General features: G+C 54.0%; 1 protein-coding gene and 1 long non-coding RNA gene across 3 annotated transcripts; one reads left to right on the plus strand and one right to left on the minus strand.

The window, feature by feature from the left end:
• Positions 1–170: 170 nt before the first annotated feature.
• Positions 171–12,748, minus strand: TNFRSF1A (TNF receptor superfamily member 1A). Of its 2 annotated transcripts, XM_043880772.1 has the most exons (10): positions 12,304–12,748; positions 5,366–5,519; positions 5,010–5,138; positions 4,636–4,785; positions 4,405–4,483; positions 2,303–2,373; positions 2,073–2,186; positions 1,767–1,795; positions 1,289–1,565; positions 171–1,154 (listed from the first exon to the last, which is right to left on the minus strand). In XM_043880772.1, exons 1-10 carry the CDS (start codon positions 12,340–12,342, stop codon positions 847–849), a joined length of 1,350 nt encoding a protein of 449 aa, XP_043736707.1. In that variant the 5' UTR covers positions 12,343–12,748; the 3' UTR covers positions 171–846. The 2 variants fall into 2 exon arrangements, with proteins under 2 accessions (XP_043736707.1, XP_043736708.1); XM_043880773.1 differs by lacking the exon at positions 2,073–2,186 and having other exon boundaries at positions 12,304–12,584.
• Positions 12,749–12,774: 26 nt separating this feature from the next.
• On the plus strand, positions 12,775–15,714 carry LOC122679920. Its single transcript, XR_006336579.1, has 3 exons — positions 12,775–12,970; positions 13,145–13,303; positions 14,039–15,714. It is a non-coding gene; the product is annotated as an uncharacterized LOC122679920 (long non-coding RNA).
• Positions 15,715–16,917: the final 1,203 nt, after the last annotated feature.

Here is a 16,917-nt window from a genome sequence, read left to right on the forward strand (position 1 = left end):
ACTAGATGAGGGCGGAGCAAAGAGAACCTGGGGTGGGGGCCAGGGGCGGTTGTAACAGACTGAGCACACGTGACTCCACCTGTGCCCCGCCAGGATCAGGGCTCTGGCCTCCTCCTCCCCCGCCTCCCACAATAGCATCATCACTCAGAAAAACCACTCCCTCCAGGGCAGAGCTTTAATTGGAGGATTTTAGTGTATTTACAGAAGTCCACAGCTCCCTTGGGAGGCCCCATTGTTCTGTGCTCCCCCCCTGCCTAGGGACAGTTCAGCTGGTCCAGGCAGGGGGACAAAGTTTCTATTAGTGTACAGAATGGATGAATGGATGTGCAGAGTGGATACAAAGATGGCTTATCTACTGCGAAACCGGCTCAGGGACGAACATAGGGTCCTCAAGTTGCCTTGCTGGGTTCTCCAAGTCCAAAAAAACAGGCAATGAGGCAGGGCGCCCCTCATTTTCGCAACCACTGCCATGGGCTCCGGGCACACTCGGCCTCTCTCACGAGTACACACACTCCACATCACACAGACGCACATACAGAGACACAGACACACGTACTGCACGCAGACACACGCTACACGCAGACACGTACTCCACGGAGATACACACATACTAGACACAGCTGACCCGCCAGCAGTGCTCAGGCAGCCGAGAAAAGCTATGTACACTGAGGGAGTAGCACCAGGTCAGTGGCTGCCAGATCGTGCCTGCTCCTACAAGACTCTTCCTCTCCAGAAAAATAACCAGGAGGTCCAGAGGGCATCTCGCAGGTCCTTCCGGGCTGCCTGGCGCAGGAAGGAAGCAGCCGTCCACAGGGCGGGGCGGCCCGCAGTCGGAGGGGCGGGGCCTCACCGGAGAAGGCGGGGCTCGGACGCAAGGCGGGCGGGGCCGCCCAGCGCCTCCTCGATGTTTTCCAGGCAGCCCAGCAGGTCCATGTCCCTGAGCACGCGGCCCAGCAGCTCCAGCGTGGCCTCGCGCCGCGGCGTGCGCTGCCGCCAGGCCGCCAGCATGCTGTACTGCGCCTCGCGCAGGTGGCGCCCGTTCTCCATCTCCAGCCGCTCGATCTCGTGCTCGCTCAGTCCCAGCCGCCGCACCAACTCCTTCCAGCGCGACGGGGGCACGCCGTCCACCACCGCGTACAGGGTCGCGGGGTCGGCTGCAGGGAGGCAGCGCGGTGAGCCTGGAGCGGCAGCCCTCCGGCCCAGCCCCCCACCGCGCTCGCGACACAGGGCGCCCCGCCCACCCGCCTCCTCGGCCGGGGTTCCCAGAGAGGATGAATGAGGAACTCACCATCCGCGAGCTGATCGGGGGCGCTGGGGGCGCTGGCTTCCCACTTCTGAACTGGGGTGCAGAGGTGGGTGGAGGCCGGAGGCCCCGGGAGAATGGGGCCAGCCTTTAGATGGGGCGGGGCCATTTCGCTGGAGGGAGATGTGACGACTCTGAAGCTGGACCGGTCACACGGGATGTAAGGGGGAATGGAGACAGGACTGGAACTTGGGGTGGAGTTGAAGCAGATGGTGGTGGTGGGGTTGAAGCCTGGGGCTGGGGCCAGGAGTTCTGGCTCCCCCTGAGGAAGGGACGGCACAGCATTAGCACAAGAGGAAAAACAGCCCCACAGCCCCAGTTCTTCTGGATTATGGATGGGAGCCGGGCTAGAGGGAATCAGGGGAGACCTAGGGCGAGGGGTTGATTCTGGGTGCTTTGGGTGTTACAAGGTAATAGTGGACAGTCAGGGAAGACTGGGGGTCATTCCCCGGTTTCATCTTACCTCTTTTACCAGAGTCGACTGCCCGCAAACTGAGAAAAAAAGAAACAGAGCGTCACAAATTTCACTTCCTTTCTCAGCCCCAGCGCCCATCGCAGGTGGTGGGCCCTTGTGGTGACACGCTTCAGGGCCTATGTGACCCCAGGGACGAGAGAATCACTGATGCAGTATGAGCTCTCACCAGCCATCCCGGACCAGCTCAGGCCAGTGGGGTCCTCAGCAGGGAACTAAGAGGACACCCTTAATCTCCCTTGTGCCTGTGCACCCCACCCTCCCTTATTCCCTTGCCCTCCCAAAGTCCCCACTCACTGATGGAGTAGAGCTTGGGCTTCCACCGCTGGTAGCGACATGCTAAAACAACAGAGGCGAAGGATGCCAGGCAAAGCCCGAAGACAATCACCAGGGGTAATAGTACTGTAGTGCCTGGAGACGGAGCAGAACGCAGTCAGAGGCCTGGGCAGTACGGGATGGATGGGGGCAGGGGCAAGACCAGGAAAGGGCCCCTGGGCTTGGTTGGGCACTAGGATAGTTCTCCTCACCTGGGTCCTGAGAGTCTTTACCAGTTGAAGGTCGGGTTGGACATAATTTCTCGCATTCCTTGTTCTTACACCTAAAAGAGACAGTGCTGGTGAGTAGAGGCCCCGCATTAAGAGGAATAAAGGGGGAAAAAAATAGAAAGACCCATACAGATTGTTGGAAATTCTGCCCTTTACAAATATTTAGCTATCTTGCGATAGAATGGAAATTAATCCTATCTTGGCAACTGATGCAGAGGAAGGAAAAAAAAAATTAGCTGATCCCAGAATCATTTCATGTTAGAGCTGGATTTGATCTTGAAGAGACTGTGTAGAGAAAGAGTTAAAAGCAGTCAGTGTGTGCGTGCTCAGTCATATCTGACTCTGTGACCTCGTGGACTGTAGCCCGCTAGGCTCCTCTGTCCATGGGATTTCCCAGGCAAGAATACTAGAGTGGGTTGCCATTTCGTTCTCTAGGTGATCTTCCTGACCCAGGATTGAATGAGCATCTCCTGTGTCTCCTGCATTGGCAGCGAATTCTTTACCACTGAGCCACCAGTCAGAGTCAGAGTCACTAGACTGGTTGTGTGACTATAGGCACATCACTTCACCTGTAAGCCTCAGTTTTCTCATCAGTAAAACAGGGATCCTACTTGGACTAAGGATTAAGTAAAATAATTATGCCTGACATATAGTAAACACTTGATACATGCTGACTCTTAGCCACTGGACCACCAGGGAAGTCCTTTGAATTATTTTATCCTTGTTTTACTGATGAGAATCCAGTGGCAGAGAGATGAAAGAACTTTTCCTCTAGATGACACTGCTGATGACAGCACCTGACTTTGAGAGGGGGTCTAGCACGCATGTGAACCATTGAAAAACACATCTTGCTGGGGGAAGCCAGAGACTAGAACAAGCACATCTTCCCATGTTGGGAGCTGGCACCAGGCAGCACAGAAGGATGAGAACTACATCAGGGGTTCTGGAAGGAACTTGAGGAGGTGAGTTCTCCGCAGGAATCTGCAAACAAAGAGAGCTGATTTTGCCCAACTCACAAGCTCACGCGGAAAGGGTGTAAAAGTGATTTAAGAAAAAGAGACTAGTGGGAAAAAGAAACTAATTTCTCATCAGACACTTTGTAGTTATGTTCTGTGGTTTTTACAACTTTGCCAACCTGATGTCATTATCTTTACTTTAAAGGTAAAGAAGAACTAAGGCTCAGAGATGTTAAGTCACTGGCTTAAGCTCGCACAGCCAGTATGTGGCTAGCCTGAGGTTTAAACCCAGGGCAATTCAACTGCAGAGCCCTCAGAGCTTCCTCTTTGGAAGCAAGTGTGCAGAGCAAGGAGTGAGGAGGCATGATCAAAAGGACTGGGAAGGGAAGACGGTGCTGCATCAAACCTAACAGTCAAAGGCATCATTATTTACATCCTACACACAGCTGCCACCTGTGCCATCAACTCTTGTAAGATGCAGTCTGATTTCAGAGATGTAAACGTGTATTCCTAGAATCAATAGCAGAGTCTGTCACCCAAGAATCTGAATGTCCTCAGAAAAAGATCTGAATGTCTAAAAGGAACTGCAAGTCCTTGGGGGTATGAGCCTCTATTCCTCAGACTTCGTAAGATTTCTGAACAAGTTGGGGGCAGGGAAAATTCGCTGGCATCTCGACATGAAGTGTCTCCCATACTAAACAGCCAGTATCACGCTTCCCTTGTGGTCCAGTGGTTAAGAATCTGCCTGCCAATGCAGGGGACATGGATTCGATCGCTGGGTCGGGAAGATCCCACATGCCTCAAGGCAGCTATGCCCATGCGCCACAATGACTGAGCCCCGGCTCTCAGAGCCGCAACTCTTTAGCCCATGTGCCACAACTACAGAAGCTCGAGTGCCCTAAAGCCTGTGCTCTGCGACAAGAGAAGCCACCACAATGAGAAGCCCGTGCACCCCAACTAGAGGGTAGCCCCTGCTCTCCTCAATGAGAGAAAGCCCTCTCGTAACCAATAAATAAATAAAAATTTACAAAGAAAAGAAAAAGCATCCCGTAGGAGCAAAAGCACCCCCTAGAACCTCTCCATCCTCCCACCCCAATCCAGTGCCCAGCAGCTGGCGGAAGGACTCACTCATGACAGGAGATGCACTTGGCGCCTTTTAGGAAGAAGCCCATATGGCAGTGGCAGATGGTGTCCTGTCTCTCCTGGCCTGCGGGGAGACAAGCCGCACAGCTGAAAGAGGACGCCCCTCACCCTGAGGGCAAGAGGGAGGGCCGGGAGGGGCAGGGGTGCAGCAAGGCGGAGACCCTTCTCTGGAGATGGAGATGGGGCGGGGAGCGGGGTTGGGAGAGCCATGCTCACAGGGGATGTTCACTGTGCCGTTGGGACAGAGGCTGCAGTTCAGACACCGGAAGCCAGTTTCACCCCAGTACTCCCGGTACTGGTTCTTCCTGCAGCCACACACGGTGTCCCGGTCCACTGTACAAGGGGAAATCTCCACCTGGAACATTTCTGGTGAGGGGAGGAGATGGGGTATGAGCCCCCACGCTCCTCATCTGGTGTGTCTCTCTGTGTAACACACGCTCACAGCCATGCACTCAGTCACTTGTGCACGAGCGTCCCTGCCCACCCCCAGCAGCACACACCTGTCCCCTCCCCTAGAGACAGACTGCACACCCCTCCAAACATCTACCTGAAACAGTCTGTTCAGAGCCCTGCACCGTCCTGAGACTCACCATCCCGGCACCTGGAGCAGCTCAGGCATCGTCTGAGGTGGTTCTCCAAGGCGGTGTAGGTGCCAGAGGCACACACCCTGCAGTCCGTGTCTAGCCCCGGGCCCGGACAGTCATTGTACAGATAGGTACCTGTGATTCGGGGGTTGGAATGAGGCTGCAGCCAGGAGCTCAGGGGAGGAGCCCCAGGCCTGGGAGGATAGCCTGGACACCCCCCCAAAATCCCTAGGAGAGGAAAGGAGGGAGAAAGCCCCAGACCAGGAGAGGCAACCAAGCCAGGTTCTAGAACATCTGGAAAATGCAAAGGAAGAAGCAGGGCCTCCTGACTGAGGAGTTCCATGGGGATCTCTTTCTCCTACCTTTGTGGCACTTGGTGCAGCAAATGGTGCTATTTTGAGGGTGGTTATATTTTCCTTGGGGACAGGAACTCTCTTTCTTCTCCAGGTCCCCGGGGTGAGGGACCAGCCCGGGAACCCTTGTGGGGTACACATCTGCCAACAGAGCTGGAAGCACCTGGGGAGGAGTCAGATGGAGGAGGACCTTCAGGAGAGGGAGGATGGGGATCGTAGAGGTAGCAAGTCTAAAGCCTTCCCAGCCTTCTCAAGTCTTCTCCCCGGGACACCCCCATCCACACTCTGCCTAGGCTGTTGGCACTGTGCCATCACCACTGTTCTCTTGTTTTCCCATCCTTTTCCCTCCAACTCAAGGCTGGAAGATCCCAGGTGCGGCTTGTACTTTATCCTTGTTTCCCCAAACCAGCCCTCAGGACTGGACCAGGGCAGATGTTCAGTTGGAGGGTTGAGAACAGGCCTTTCTTTCCTTCCAATGAGCAGCCCTAAAGGTTGAGATGGCGTTTCTCCATCTGGGTGCTGTGCTCACGGTATATTCACTTTGTGAACATTCACAGAGGCGAATCTTTAGGGTCATGCCCTTTCCTGTATTACATTGTCGTATCCGACTCTTTGCAACCCCATGGACTGTAGCCCACCAGGCTCCTCTGTCCTTGGGATTCTCCAGGCAAGAATACTGGAGTGGGTTGCCATTTCCTCCTGCAGGGGATCTTCCCAACCCAGGGATCGAACCCAAGTCTTCTATGTCTACTGCACTGGCAGGAAATCAGAGCCCAGAGACCCCAGCGAGGACAGGAGGGCTTGGCAGCACAGAGCAGGTAAGCTGTAAGTAGGTCACCCCCAAGTTCCCCTCTGGGTGTCGCTGCAGCAGTCAGAAGCCTCAGCCCCAGCCCCAGCCAGAGGAAGCCACACTCAGAAACCCAGCTGCAACCCTCTAGGGCGCCTCCCCTACCCAGAGGCAGCACCCTTCCCTAGCCACCCCAGCCCCGTGCCACAACTCCTGACAACAGGCCTGGGGCTTCCAGGGCAACAGGAAGAGTTTGGGGATGTTTATGGGAAGGGCTTCCCAATCCTGTCCGTGCAGTTCCTTTCCCGAAGAAGGGCTCAGAGCACCTAAGGTCAGGGGACTTTGGAACTACATCCAGGCGGCTGGAAGCAGAGCCAACCTGCAGAGACAGCGTCAGGAAAAAGAATGGGGGCGGACTGGGGGTCCAGTTCTGAGCCAGGGTTGGGGGGGGTGCAGCTTTCCAGGGACTGCAGGTTGGTGAGGAATCAGCTTCCCAAGAAGGAGGCAGAGAGGCTTTCTCAGGCCACAGGCCTCCTGCCGCAATCCCCAGCACTTTGGGGGTTAACTCAGATCCGGGAAAGGGAAATCTTTTCCCAGCAGCTCCGCCCAGTGACTCAGGCCAGAGGGAGGGAGGGAATCCAGGGGAGGGCGAGGGGACCCGTCGCTTCCCCGGCTCCTCAAGGGTCATGAGTCAGCTGAAAGGCTGATGGGATCAGGACCCCGCACGCAATCTGGATCCCATCTGATTCCCTCCGCCTGGGGCCAGGCTCTATCCCCACGCAGCACCCCCCTTCTTCCCCTCCTCCTCCTCCAAACAGCCAGGCCATGGGTCTCTGTCCCTCTTGGCCCACTTTTTCGGGAAATGGCTCCCTATCCCATTCCATCCAAAGGGAAGTCTCCGGTGACCTCGGGCTTCCCCCTCTCAGGTCACTACCCGCCCCTCCCCCTCCCGGAGGGCCACTCAGCTCCTTCCCATCCCTCAGCATCCTTCCTTTAGACTCAGCCTCACCCAGACCCCTCCTCCTCCCAGCTCTGCCAGTCCCCCCGACGACGAGGGCCCCCTGACCCACCCTGGCTCCAGAAGGGAGCGAACCAAGGCTGCCCTCCCAGTTGAGTTCACTGCTTTCCCACAGCTCAGCTGGTTCTGGCCAGCTGGGTTGGGCTTGGGGCCCTCCCTGGGGTCCTCAAATAATCCTTAGGAAACAAGGCCAGTTCTGAGGTTCCTCAGCCCCTCCCGCAAGCCCACAGGCTGCACAGGAAAAACTCCAGAGCTCTGAACGCCCAGCTCCATGAGGAAGGGAGCAAGCAAACAGGGATGGAAGGCAACCAGCACCATATCCGGGGTGGGGCGGGGCGGGGGGGGGCGGGCAGTCCCCACCTGCGCCCCAGGCCAGCCCACTTGGATCCTAAGGGCCAGGGCCTCAGGTCCCCCCACTAGTGGGCGCCATCCCTCGGCACGGAGGAAATGCGTGTTGTGCTAAGTTGCTTCAGTCTATCTGACTCTTTGAGACCCTATGAACGGCAGCTCGCCAAGCTCCTCTATCCGTGGGATTCTCCAGGCAAGAATACTGGAGTGGGTTGCCTCGCCCTCCTGCAGGGGATCGTCCGGACCCAAGGATCGAACCCGCGTTTCTTATGTCTCCTGCATTGGCAGGTTGCAGTAAAACAGTAGAAACAGAGGGTGAGTTTTGAGCGCCCAGACCCCAGTCAACCTGGGGCAAAGGCAGGAAGCTGGGGTGCCTTTGGAGAGACAGTTGAGGAGGTGGCCCAGCACCCCTCCAACTCCCCCACAACTTCCGCCTGGGGAGGCTTTTAAGTGCGACTTCCTGCCCTGGGGCTGCAGCGTGGGGGTGGAAGAGCTGACAGCAGCCCCTGTGGTCTCACTCTGACCGGCCGCCTCACTATCCCTATCCCGTCCCCCATTCACTTCTTCATTAAAGTGCGTTTTGTTCATTTGATGTCAAAATCTTTGGGGAGCTTAAGACAGCTTCTCCTCCAAGGCTCTGCTTGGAGCCTGAGGCCCGGCCTCCCTCCCCTGAAGCCCCCCATCAGTGAGGCTTCCCCCCTTCCAGCTCATCCCATGCAAACCCCACCCCGTGAACTTTAAAAACATGAATTTATTATATCTATTTTGGGCTCTTACCATAACATAACAGCTTTGGGTGACTAGATAATAATCTCCCCAAGTAGACCATAAACTATGCGATGAGAGATCTGAAAGTGTTTTGGTCAGAGATACTGTCTAATCCCTCGCACACATAACTGTAGAGGCAAAATAAATGTGGTTTGACTGAATGATTTTATGACTATCTCTCTTCCACTCCAGTAAAAGCCAGTGATAACCATAGTGGGAAGATGGGAGTCAGTGCTGGACTGTAGGAATAATTTATCTCCAGGGGAAAACTCCTCTCTCCTTCCCACACACTCGCACACCCACTTGCACAATCTCACAGGAGATGCTGGCAAGGCTTCCTCTCCTTTTGAGCATCCCTGGTGAGTGAAGGCAGCGCTTACAGATAAGAGTCTGAACATTCCTGCCTGAACACAAGGCAGATAAGAGTCTGAGAACCTCTGCTCGAGCCTGTCAGATAAGCACTTCACTTGGCAAATTCCCAGACCCTCTACATGCCCCCAAACAAAACCCATCAACCTCCTGATCTAGACAGATATCACAACATCAACTTGTCTTGGCCACCCTTCTCTCCTCCGGGTCCCCATCCCTCCCATGCCGCAATCCAGGTCTGTAGTCCATCTTGCCAGACCTCCTCCGTCATCTCTCAGTCGTCTCCATGGGTTGCCTCACTCCCTATCATTGCCACTGTCTCCTTGCCTATTCCCTGCTCCAGTCCAGCCTACACCCTTGCTTATCTGCATTCAAGCTTCAACTTGCACCCACAGGTGTAGGAATCTTTCTCGCCTGACCCTGAACATCATTTCCATAGGTCACTCCTTCCTTCCCTGAATGAGAACTTGAAGAGGTACCTACTACTATTCTGGATTCATTCCTGGACACAGCGGACATGAGAGAATCATTTATGAAGAAATGAATGAATGAACGGAATTCCTCTACTCAGGATCACAGTCAAGATTCTCTCTCTGTCCCTTCCCCTACTTCCTTCAAGTTTCTCTTTCTCACTTTTTCTTTTTTAATATTTATTTTTATTTATTTATTTGGCTGCACAGGGTCTTAGTTGTGGCATGTGGGATATAGTTCCCCAACCAGGGATCAAACTCAGGGTCCCAGCATTGAGAGCTCAAGAGTCTTAGCCGCTGGACCACCAGGGGAGCCCCTCTCACTTTTTTTGTTCCTCAACAGAGTCTTACCCCTACAGTCAAGCCACTGAGCTTCTTGCCACCTCCAGCCTCCAACATACAACCCCATTGTTCTGTCCCTCCGTGCCTGCTAAGTCGCTTCAGTTGTGTCTGACTCTTTGCGACCCCGTGGACTGTAGCCCGCCAGGCTCCTCTGTCCATGGGATTTTCCAGGCAAGAATACTGGAGCAGGTTGCTGTTTCCTCCTCCTCCAGGAGATCTTCCCAACCTAGGGAACGAGCCTGTGTCTCTTGCATCTCTTGCACTGGCAGGCAGGTTCTTTACCACTAGCGTCACCAGGGAAGCCCAAACTCTCCCTCCGACCAGTATCCCTTTTTTCAGCCTCCTGCTTGTCTGTGACTTCAAATCTCAGCTCTAAAACCCCATTTCCAGGAGGCATTCCCTCCCTCATTCCATCCTTGATTCATTCAACAAACCAAGGAGGAGCACGTTTGAAGTGCAGGTCCCATAGGACCGCTAGGGAAGATAAGATGCAGACACAAAAGATTTCTTAGTTAGGTCAGAGATGGGCAACTGGGGAGGGAGTTGGGCACTGATCCACAGACAGGACAGCACTCACCCCACTCCTGGTTCTGCCTCCCATCAGGTGTTCCAGGGCACTGCATCACGCTTTTGTGGGCATTTTCCCCGAGATCTCTAAAACCATTATTTTTCTGTAAGCTGTCTTGACTACAAGACTGTAAGCTCTTTGGGAGCAGCAAGATCTTGTGTGCTTTGTCAGTGTCTCCTGCATTCTTCCCACCTCCACCACCCTCTGCCCCCTTACACACACCGTATTGCCTGCACTGCTCATTGACTGGCCCAGGGACAGCCTTACCCAGCACCGCACACCCCCTGTGTCCCCTCCAGTTCCAGGCTGAGCTTGTTCCCTTAGCTGTCACACCCCAATCTGGACTGGATCAGCTGCAACCCAAGGCACCTGACACCTTTCTTTATCTATCCAAGCTCCTTGCACCTCTGTTTTCCAAATGCAGAAGCCACTGAGCAATAACCACCACTACTGGCTTCCCTGGTGAGTCAGTAAAGAATCTGCATGCAATGCAGGAGACCCGGGTTCCATCCCTGGATCACAAAGATCCCCTGGAGAAGGCAATGGCTACCCACTCCAGGATTCTTGCCTGGGAAATTCCATGGACACAGAAGCCTGGCGGGCTACAGTCCATGGGGTCACAAAGAGCTGGATATGACTAAGCAATACACACACACACACACTTCTACTACTACCAGTAGAAAAGCTCTCATTAATACTGAGTGCTTTCCGTTTGCCATACACTGTTCCTCCACTAGATCAGAGATCCCATGAAGGCAAAGACCGTGTTCACTGCCAGCACCTCAAACAGTTACCCAGCACCAAGCAGGCACAAAGGAATGAAATACCTGATATATATCCATCTATGTCATCTTTGAAATGACACTATGCAGCAGAAACTAAGACAAACTGTAAAGCCACTATACCCCAATAATAAAATTAAATTAAATACAAAACAAACTAAAACAATGACATTATGAGGTGATGACTATTCTGTCCATCTTAGAAATAAAGAAGCAAGACGTGGAGGGTTACATAACCCGTTCAAGTCCAGACAGCTAGTACCTGAGGGAGACAGGACTGGATCGGGTGGTTTGCCCCAGGAGAGAAGAGGAGTCAGGGAGAGGGAAAAGGGGGGAGCCTGTGAGGACAGCCTGGAGAGAAGGGAAAGGTGGGCTTGGGGGTGTGGAAGAATGGACGAAGGAGATCAAGAGGGAGGAGGGGTGCTTCGTGAGGAACTAGTGTCTAGAAAGGTGGACTAGAGCAGAGAAGAGAGAGGAACCGGAGAGAAAGGTTCAAAAAGGAGACTCTGAGAAGCCTGGACTTGTGGGGAGACTTGACAGAAAAGAAGGAATGATTAGGGCACACAGCAGGAGACCCTGGGGGAAGGAGGGTGGGAGGGAGGAGAGGTTGGGGGAGTCAAGGTGGGGAGTGGCCACTGGGCAGAGGAAGGGTGAACCTGGAGAAAGCGGCCAACGCAGTCCCCTGACCTAGGTAGAGGGGCTGGGTCTCCACCCCCGGACCACTGCGGAGGGGTCAAGGATACACTCAAAGAAGGCTGAGGCAAGAGAAAGGGACATTTTCCAGTGACGAAAACAAGTGTCTACCAACTTCCCCAAACTGAGCTGTGGAAGAAGAAAGCAAGCGATCTGTTGTTGGGGTCGGGGGAGGGGGCCAGGGGACAGGCCCTGGGCTCTACGGCCTCCTCCTACGAGGGTCCATCTGACAGACAGAGGCCACAGACCAAGGGTGAAGAGTGCCCCCCAGGGGGCCGGGAGGCCTGGGCCTGGGGAGGCCGAGGGATCTCAGCCCCTATGTGGTCACCCACTCCCTTCCCAAATGCCCCCAACACAGCATCCCAAGCCCACCACATCCCAGTCCACCTCCCGGACTCAGTTTCCCCACTTCACGAGCGGCGTCCAGCCCCTGCTTTCTACTCTCAGACCGGCGCCCAGACAGCCTCGCCTCTCCGCGGCCCAACACAACGACGTGCCGGGCAGAACCACCCGGACTCTGAGAGGACCCACCTTCTTTCTTCCATTCCTTTCGATTTCCTAACAAACTGCCCCTCCTTACCCTGTGGGCACCTGCCGCCACATTCCCAGCCTGCCCAGGCCTGGGGCCGCTTTCCCTCCTGGACTTTCAAACTTGTCCCCGGCTCGGGCCACGGGTGAATGGGGCAGTGTGTGCCGGCAGGCCCACGCAGGCCTGGGGCTGGGCCCGGCCCTCCGCTCTCTCCAGCCCCAGGCGCCCCTCTCCCGCCTGCCCACCCCGCCCTGGGCCCCCTCCCCGTCTCACCAGTGGCAGCAGCAGGCCAGGCACGGTGGGGAGGCCCATGTCCGGCCAGCTGTGGCCTCTCAATCCCCCATCAGGGCTGGGGCAGTGGCGGCCCGCGGGACAGTGGCAGCGACACAGTCCTTGCGTCTCCCCAGCGGAGCCCGGGCCTCGGGTCGGGGAGTGGAGGGTTGAGACTTGGGCGGGGACACAGCCCAGTCCGGAGGACCTCAAACCCGGAAGGCCAGCCCTGCGGCCCGGAGCCGGGAGAACTCCGAGAAAACTTGAGCTGAGAGGAGGTGGGAGGGGAAGGGAGAGAGGCCGATGGGGTATTGCAACTTCAGGACAGGAAGAGCCTGGGGTGGAGGCGGGAGGAGGCGGGAGGAAGGGGGTGGGGGTGGGGGGCAAGGTCCCTTAACCCTTTGTAGTCAGAGGCAGGGCTCCGGGATCCAGAAGCCACGTGCCCGGGTCTAACCACGCCCTCCCCGCCAAACACCCAGGTGCACCCCTCCCAGCCCTCCGCCTCCTCTCCCACAACGCCCAGCCTGTCCCAAGTGAACAGGAGAAAGACAGGGCTTTGGAGTCAGATTCGCTGGGTTCCAGCTCAGAACTCTCTGCTTTTTTAGCTGGGTGGTCTGCTGTGTTCCGGTCTGCCTAATGAAGAGACCCTCTCTCACGCTGTCACAGTCAGGTAAGTGAAGCCAGACGTGATCCCAGTCCTCAGGGCTCTTCCTCTCTTCCCAGGGTTCTCCAATGACATCCTAATGTCTCACTTTCTTGGGAATGTACACCTGCAATCCAAACCTCAGAGTAAAGCTTAACCCTGACTGGAGGTCCTGACCTGCCCCACTCCCCACCCCACCAGGTCTCATCCGATCTGTGCCGGGCGGGACCCCCAACTGCTGATTCTGGCTGAACCTCCCAGAAGACCTCGGCCATGAAATGAGAGCCACAGTGCCTGGCCCAGTTTCCATGGGGAAGGTGACATCATGAGGCCTAATGGAATTACAGCTCACTCCATCAGGTATTGCTAGAACGTTCCCAGTGCCCTTTTCCCAAATATTCCAATACATCGATCCAAACTGCCCTCAAAGATAATCTACTACAGGACCCCCTCCTTGTTGTTGCTGTTTTTTAAATTGACTTTTAATTGAAGGACAGTTGCTTTCAAATATTGTGTTGGTTTCTGCCATACATCAATATGCATCAGCCATAAATATGCATATGTCCCCTCCCTCTTGAACCTCCCTCCCACCTCCCACCCCTTTAGGTTGTTACAGAGCCCTGGTTTGAGTTCCCTGAGTCATACAACAAATTCCCACTGGCGGTCTATTTTACATATGGCAGTGTGTATGTTTCCATGCTTTGAGGCCTAGAGACGTGCAGGTCATGTGCCCTGCTGGGCCAGCCCAGCCCGCAGACTCCTGACCTCAGACCAAGGGCCCTGTTTTATTGCAACAGATAATCGTCACTTTTCTATCAATCCTTTTGAGTCAGTCAGACCCCACCCTCAGCGCTTAGGATGTTTTATGCCACGCCCATCTGTGCAGGACGTCTCCCAGATGAATCCCACAACGGAGTACATTAACCCAAATGTTCTCTGGATGCGATGAGCATCCCCAAGACCCAGTCCAGGCCCCGGGTTCTCCAGCTGCTGAGACTGCTAGAAATACAGAGAGACCAGACAGGAGTAAGGAGGGCCTAGGGTTTTGTGACTCGGCATCGGAGCTCCTCACTCATTGATTTCTTGATCCACCAGCTAACCCTCAACCCTGGAATCCACCCTCTCTGGACCTTCCTGTCCTCCCCTCTGTGATCCCAGGTAGGTGTCAATGGAACCCGATGCCCGTACTTCTGGCTGACTTCACTCTACCCCATCCTCCAGCTTCTGAGATACTAGAGGATTAAAGCTGGACCCACAGAGGGTGAGGATCACCTCTGCCATCACCCAGGGAGGCTCCAAGTGCAGCATGAGTGGGTCCAAAGCAGAGCTCTTAAAGAAGCCGAGTCATTGAAATACAGTGCAAGAGTCAAATTGCCCAGTTTCCAGTGTGAAGATGCTAAGAGAGCCACAGGTTCCTCGTGTTAAAAATGGGAAGCTTGCTGGTACCCCTCACACTGCATGCATGGATGATAAATGACGTAAAGTGTTTAGCAAGGGTTTGACATATACTAAGCATTCAATCGGTGGTTGTTGTCGTTCAGTTGCTTAGTCATGTCTTACTCTGTGACCCCATGAGCTGCAGTGCGCCAGGCTTCCTGTCCTTCACCATCTCCTGGAGTTTGCTCAAACTCATGTCCATTGAGTTGGTGATGCCATCCAACCATCACATTCTCTGTCACCCCCTTCTCCTCCTGCTCTCAATCTCTCCCAGCATCCAAAGTATTGGAGCTTCAGCTTCAGCATCAGTTCTTCCAGTGAATATTCAGAGTTGATTTCCTTTAGGATCAGTCAGTGGTAGCAATGTGTTTTATTTATTTATTTGGCTATGGCTTTCAGCATGTAGGATCCTAGTTCCCCGACCAGGGGTTGAACCCACACTCCTGCTTTGAAAGCTGGACAGCTTGGGAATTCCCCAATGGTAATAATGTTAATATTTTGTATTAACACTAACAACTTCAATGTCCTGTGCTTTTTTTTTTTCTTTTCTTCTTTTAAATTTTTATTGAAATACGGTTGATTTGCAATGTTGTGTTAGTTTCAGGTGTCAGTGTCCTATTCTTAACGTTCCAAGAAATTTTTAATAGTCTGTTCCAACTGCCAATGCCATTGCACATAGCCCAGCACAAAAGGAGAACCTTTTTCATTGTTTAGGATGAATGCCTATTTACTCAGCAAGCTTAAAGCCTTGAGAAACATGGTATTCAACTGTTCAATAAAATTCTGTTTAAAAAAGATTGTGAGAGGTGGGTGGACCTAGGACTGTGAACAGCTAAGTAGTCTTGTGGAAGAGGTGAGAGCACAGGCATAAGCCCTCCCGGGAAGAAGGAATCACGGTAAGGGAGAGACAGAGAAACCCAGGAGAGGCAGGGGACTTCTCTGGGGTCCAGTGATTAAGAATCTGCCTTCCAATGCAGGGGACATGGGTTTGACCCCTGGTTGGGGAACTAAGATCCCATAGGCCACGGGACAACTAAGCCCTTGTACTGCAGTTACTGAGCCCTCACACCTCAACTAGAGAGCCTGTGTGCTGCAACTAAGACCCCACGCAACCAAAACTACATAAATAATTTTTTTTTTTTTTAAGAAGAAGAGGGGGCAAACTGGGATTGGCTATTAGGGCTTGTGGAGCAAAGGCTGAAGGGAAAGGAGCTTCAGATAGCAGAGCCCCCTCTCTCCATCACGTGTCACACACCCCGCAGCAGCACAGAGTCATCGAAAGGACACTGGACTCCCAGTCGCGGTGACGTGGGTCCCAGCCCCAGCCCAGTCATTCCAACCTCATGTGTCACAGGGAAACCTGGTTTCCCAGCTGGTTCTGTACAAATCATGAACTTGGGCAAGTCACTTCACCTGATAAGCTCCATAAGGAACATGAGACAGCGTGAACTCTGTCTTCTCTACCCGTCTGATCAACCTGAGACAGAGAAGGAGGAAACAGACAGCACCCCGCTCCTGCATGCGCTCCTTCTTAACGATGCACATGTGTTGATCACTACCCATTTCAATGAACACTAGAGAGACTTCCCTGGTGGTTCAGTGGTTAAGACTCTGCGCTCCCAACGCAGGAGGCATGGGGTTCTATCCCTGGTTGGGGAACCAAGATCCCGCATGCCACACAGGGCAGCCAAAAAATAAAAAATAGACATTCTAGAAAAATACACGCCACACGTGACGGGTACCTGCCCTAGTCCCCTCCCACATTTGCATGCTAAATGGCTTCAGTCGTGTCAGATTCTTTTCAACTCTGTGGACTGTAGCCCACCAAGCTTCTCTGTCCATGGGACTCTCCAGGCAAGAATACGGGAGTGGGTTGCCATTTCCTCCTCCTGGAGATCTTCCCAATCCAGGAATCAAACCCAAGTCTCTTGTGTCTCCTGCATTGGCAGGTGGGCTCTGTACCACTAGCGCCACCTGGGAAGCCCCCATAATTGTCATCTGTTCGCTTTTAAAATCCACTTTATCTTGAATCGCGTCAGATGAATACATTAACATCAGTTTTTATTGAATTTGCGATGCTTTGAATAATGGTCAGGATGTGCATGTGTGTGTGGGGAGGGGATGTCGGTGAAGAAGGAAATAAACTATTTTTAAAGCTAAAAAAAAAAACAAACCAGCAACACACCGATGGAAGGGAGACCTCAAGGTGGACCTGCTTTTTGGCAGGAGAAACTCTAGCGAGGACTGGGGGAGGCAGGGGAAGGATGGGGAGTAGGGGCTGCCTTCTGTCATCCTTAATAGCTCCAGCTTTGTCCGACAGGCCCCGCCCGCCCAGTCAGGGCAAAGGGAGCCAGGGCGGGCTGGGAACAAAGAACACAGGAGCAGGCTGAACCTGAAGGTTCAGAGAGGAAACTGTTGTGACACCAGCACTTTCCCCTCATCGCTGTGAGTCTAGGAAAGGGAAGTCCAGAGTCATCGCATCATTTCCTCCTCACGACCTTTACCTTCCCCCTCCCTTTGCCATCTCCCCCTCTTTC

Source organism: Cervus elaphus, chromosome 22, assembly GCF_910594005.1.
Source record: "Cervus elaphus chromosome 22, mCerEla1.1, whole genome shotgun sequence".
Lineage (NCBI taxonomy): Eukaryota > Metazoa > Chordata > Mammalia > Artiodactyla > Cervidae > Cervus > Cervus elaphus.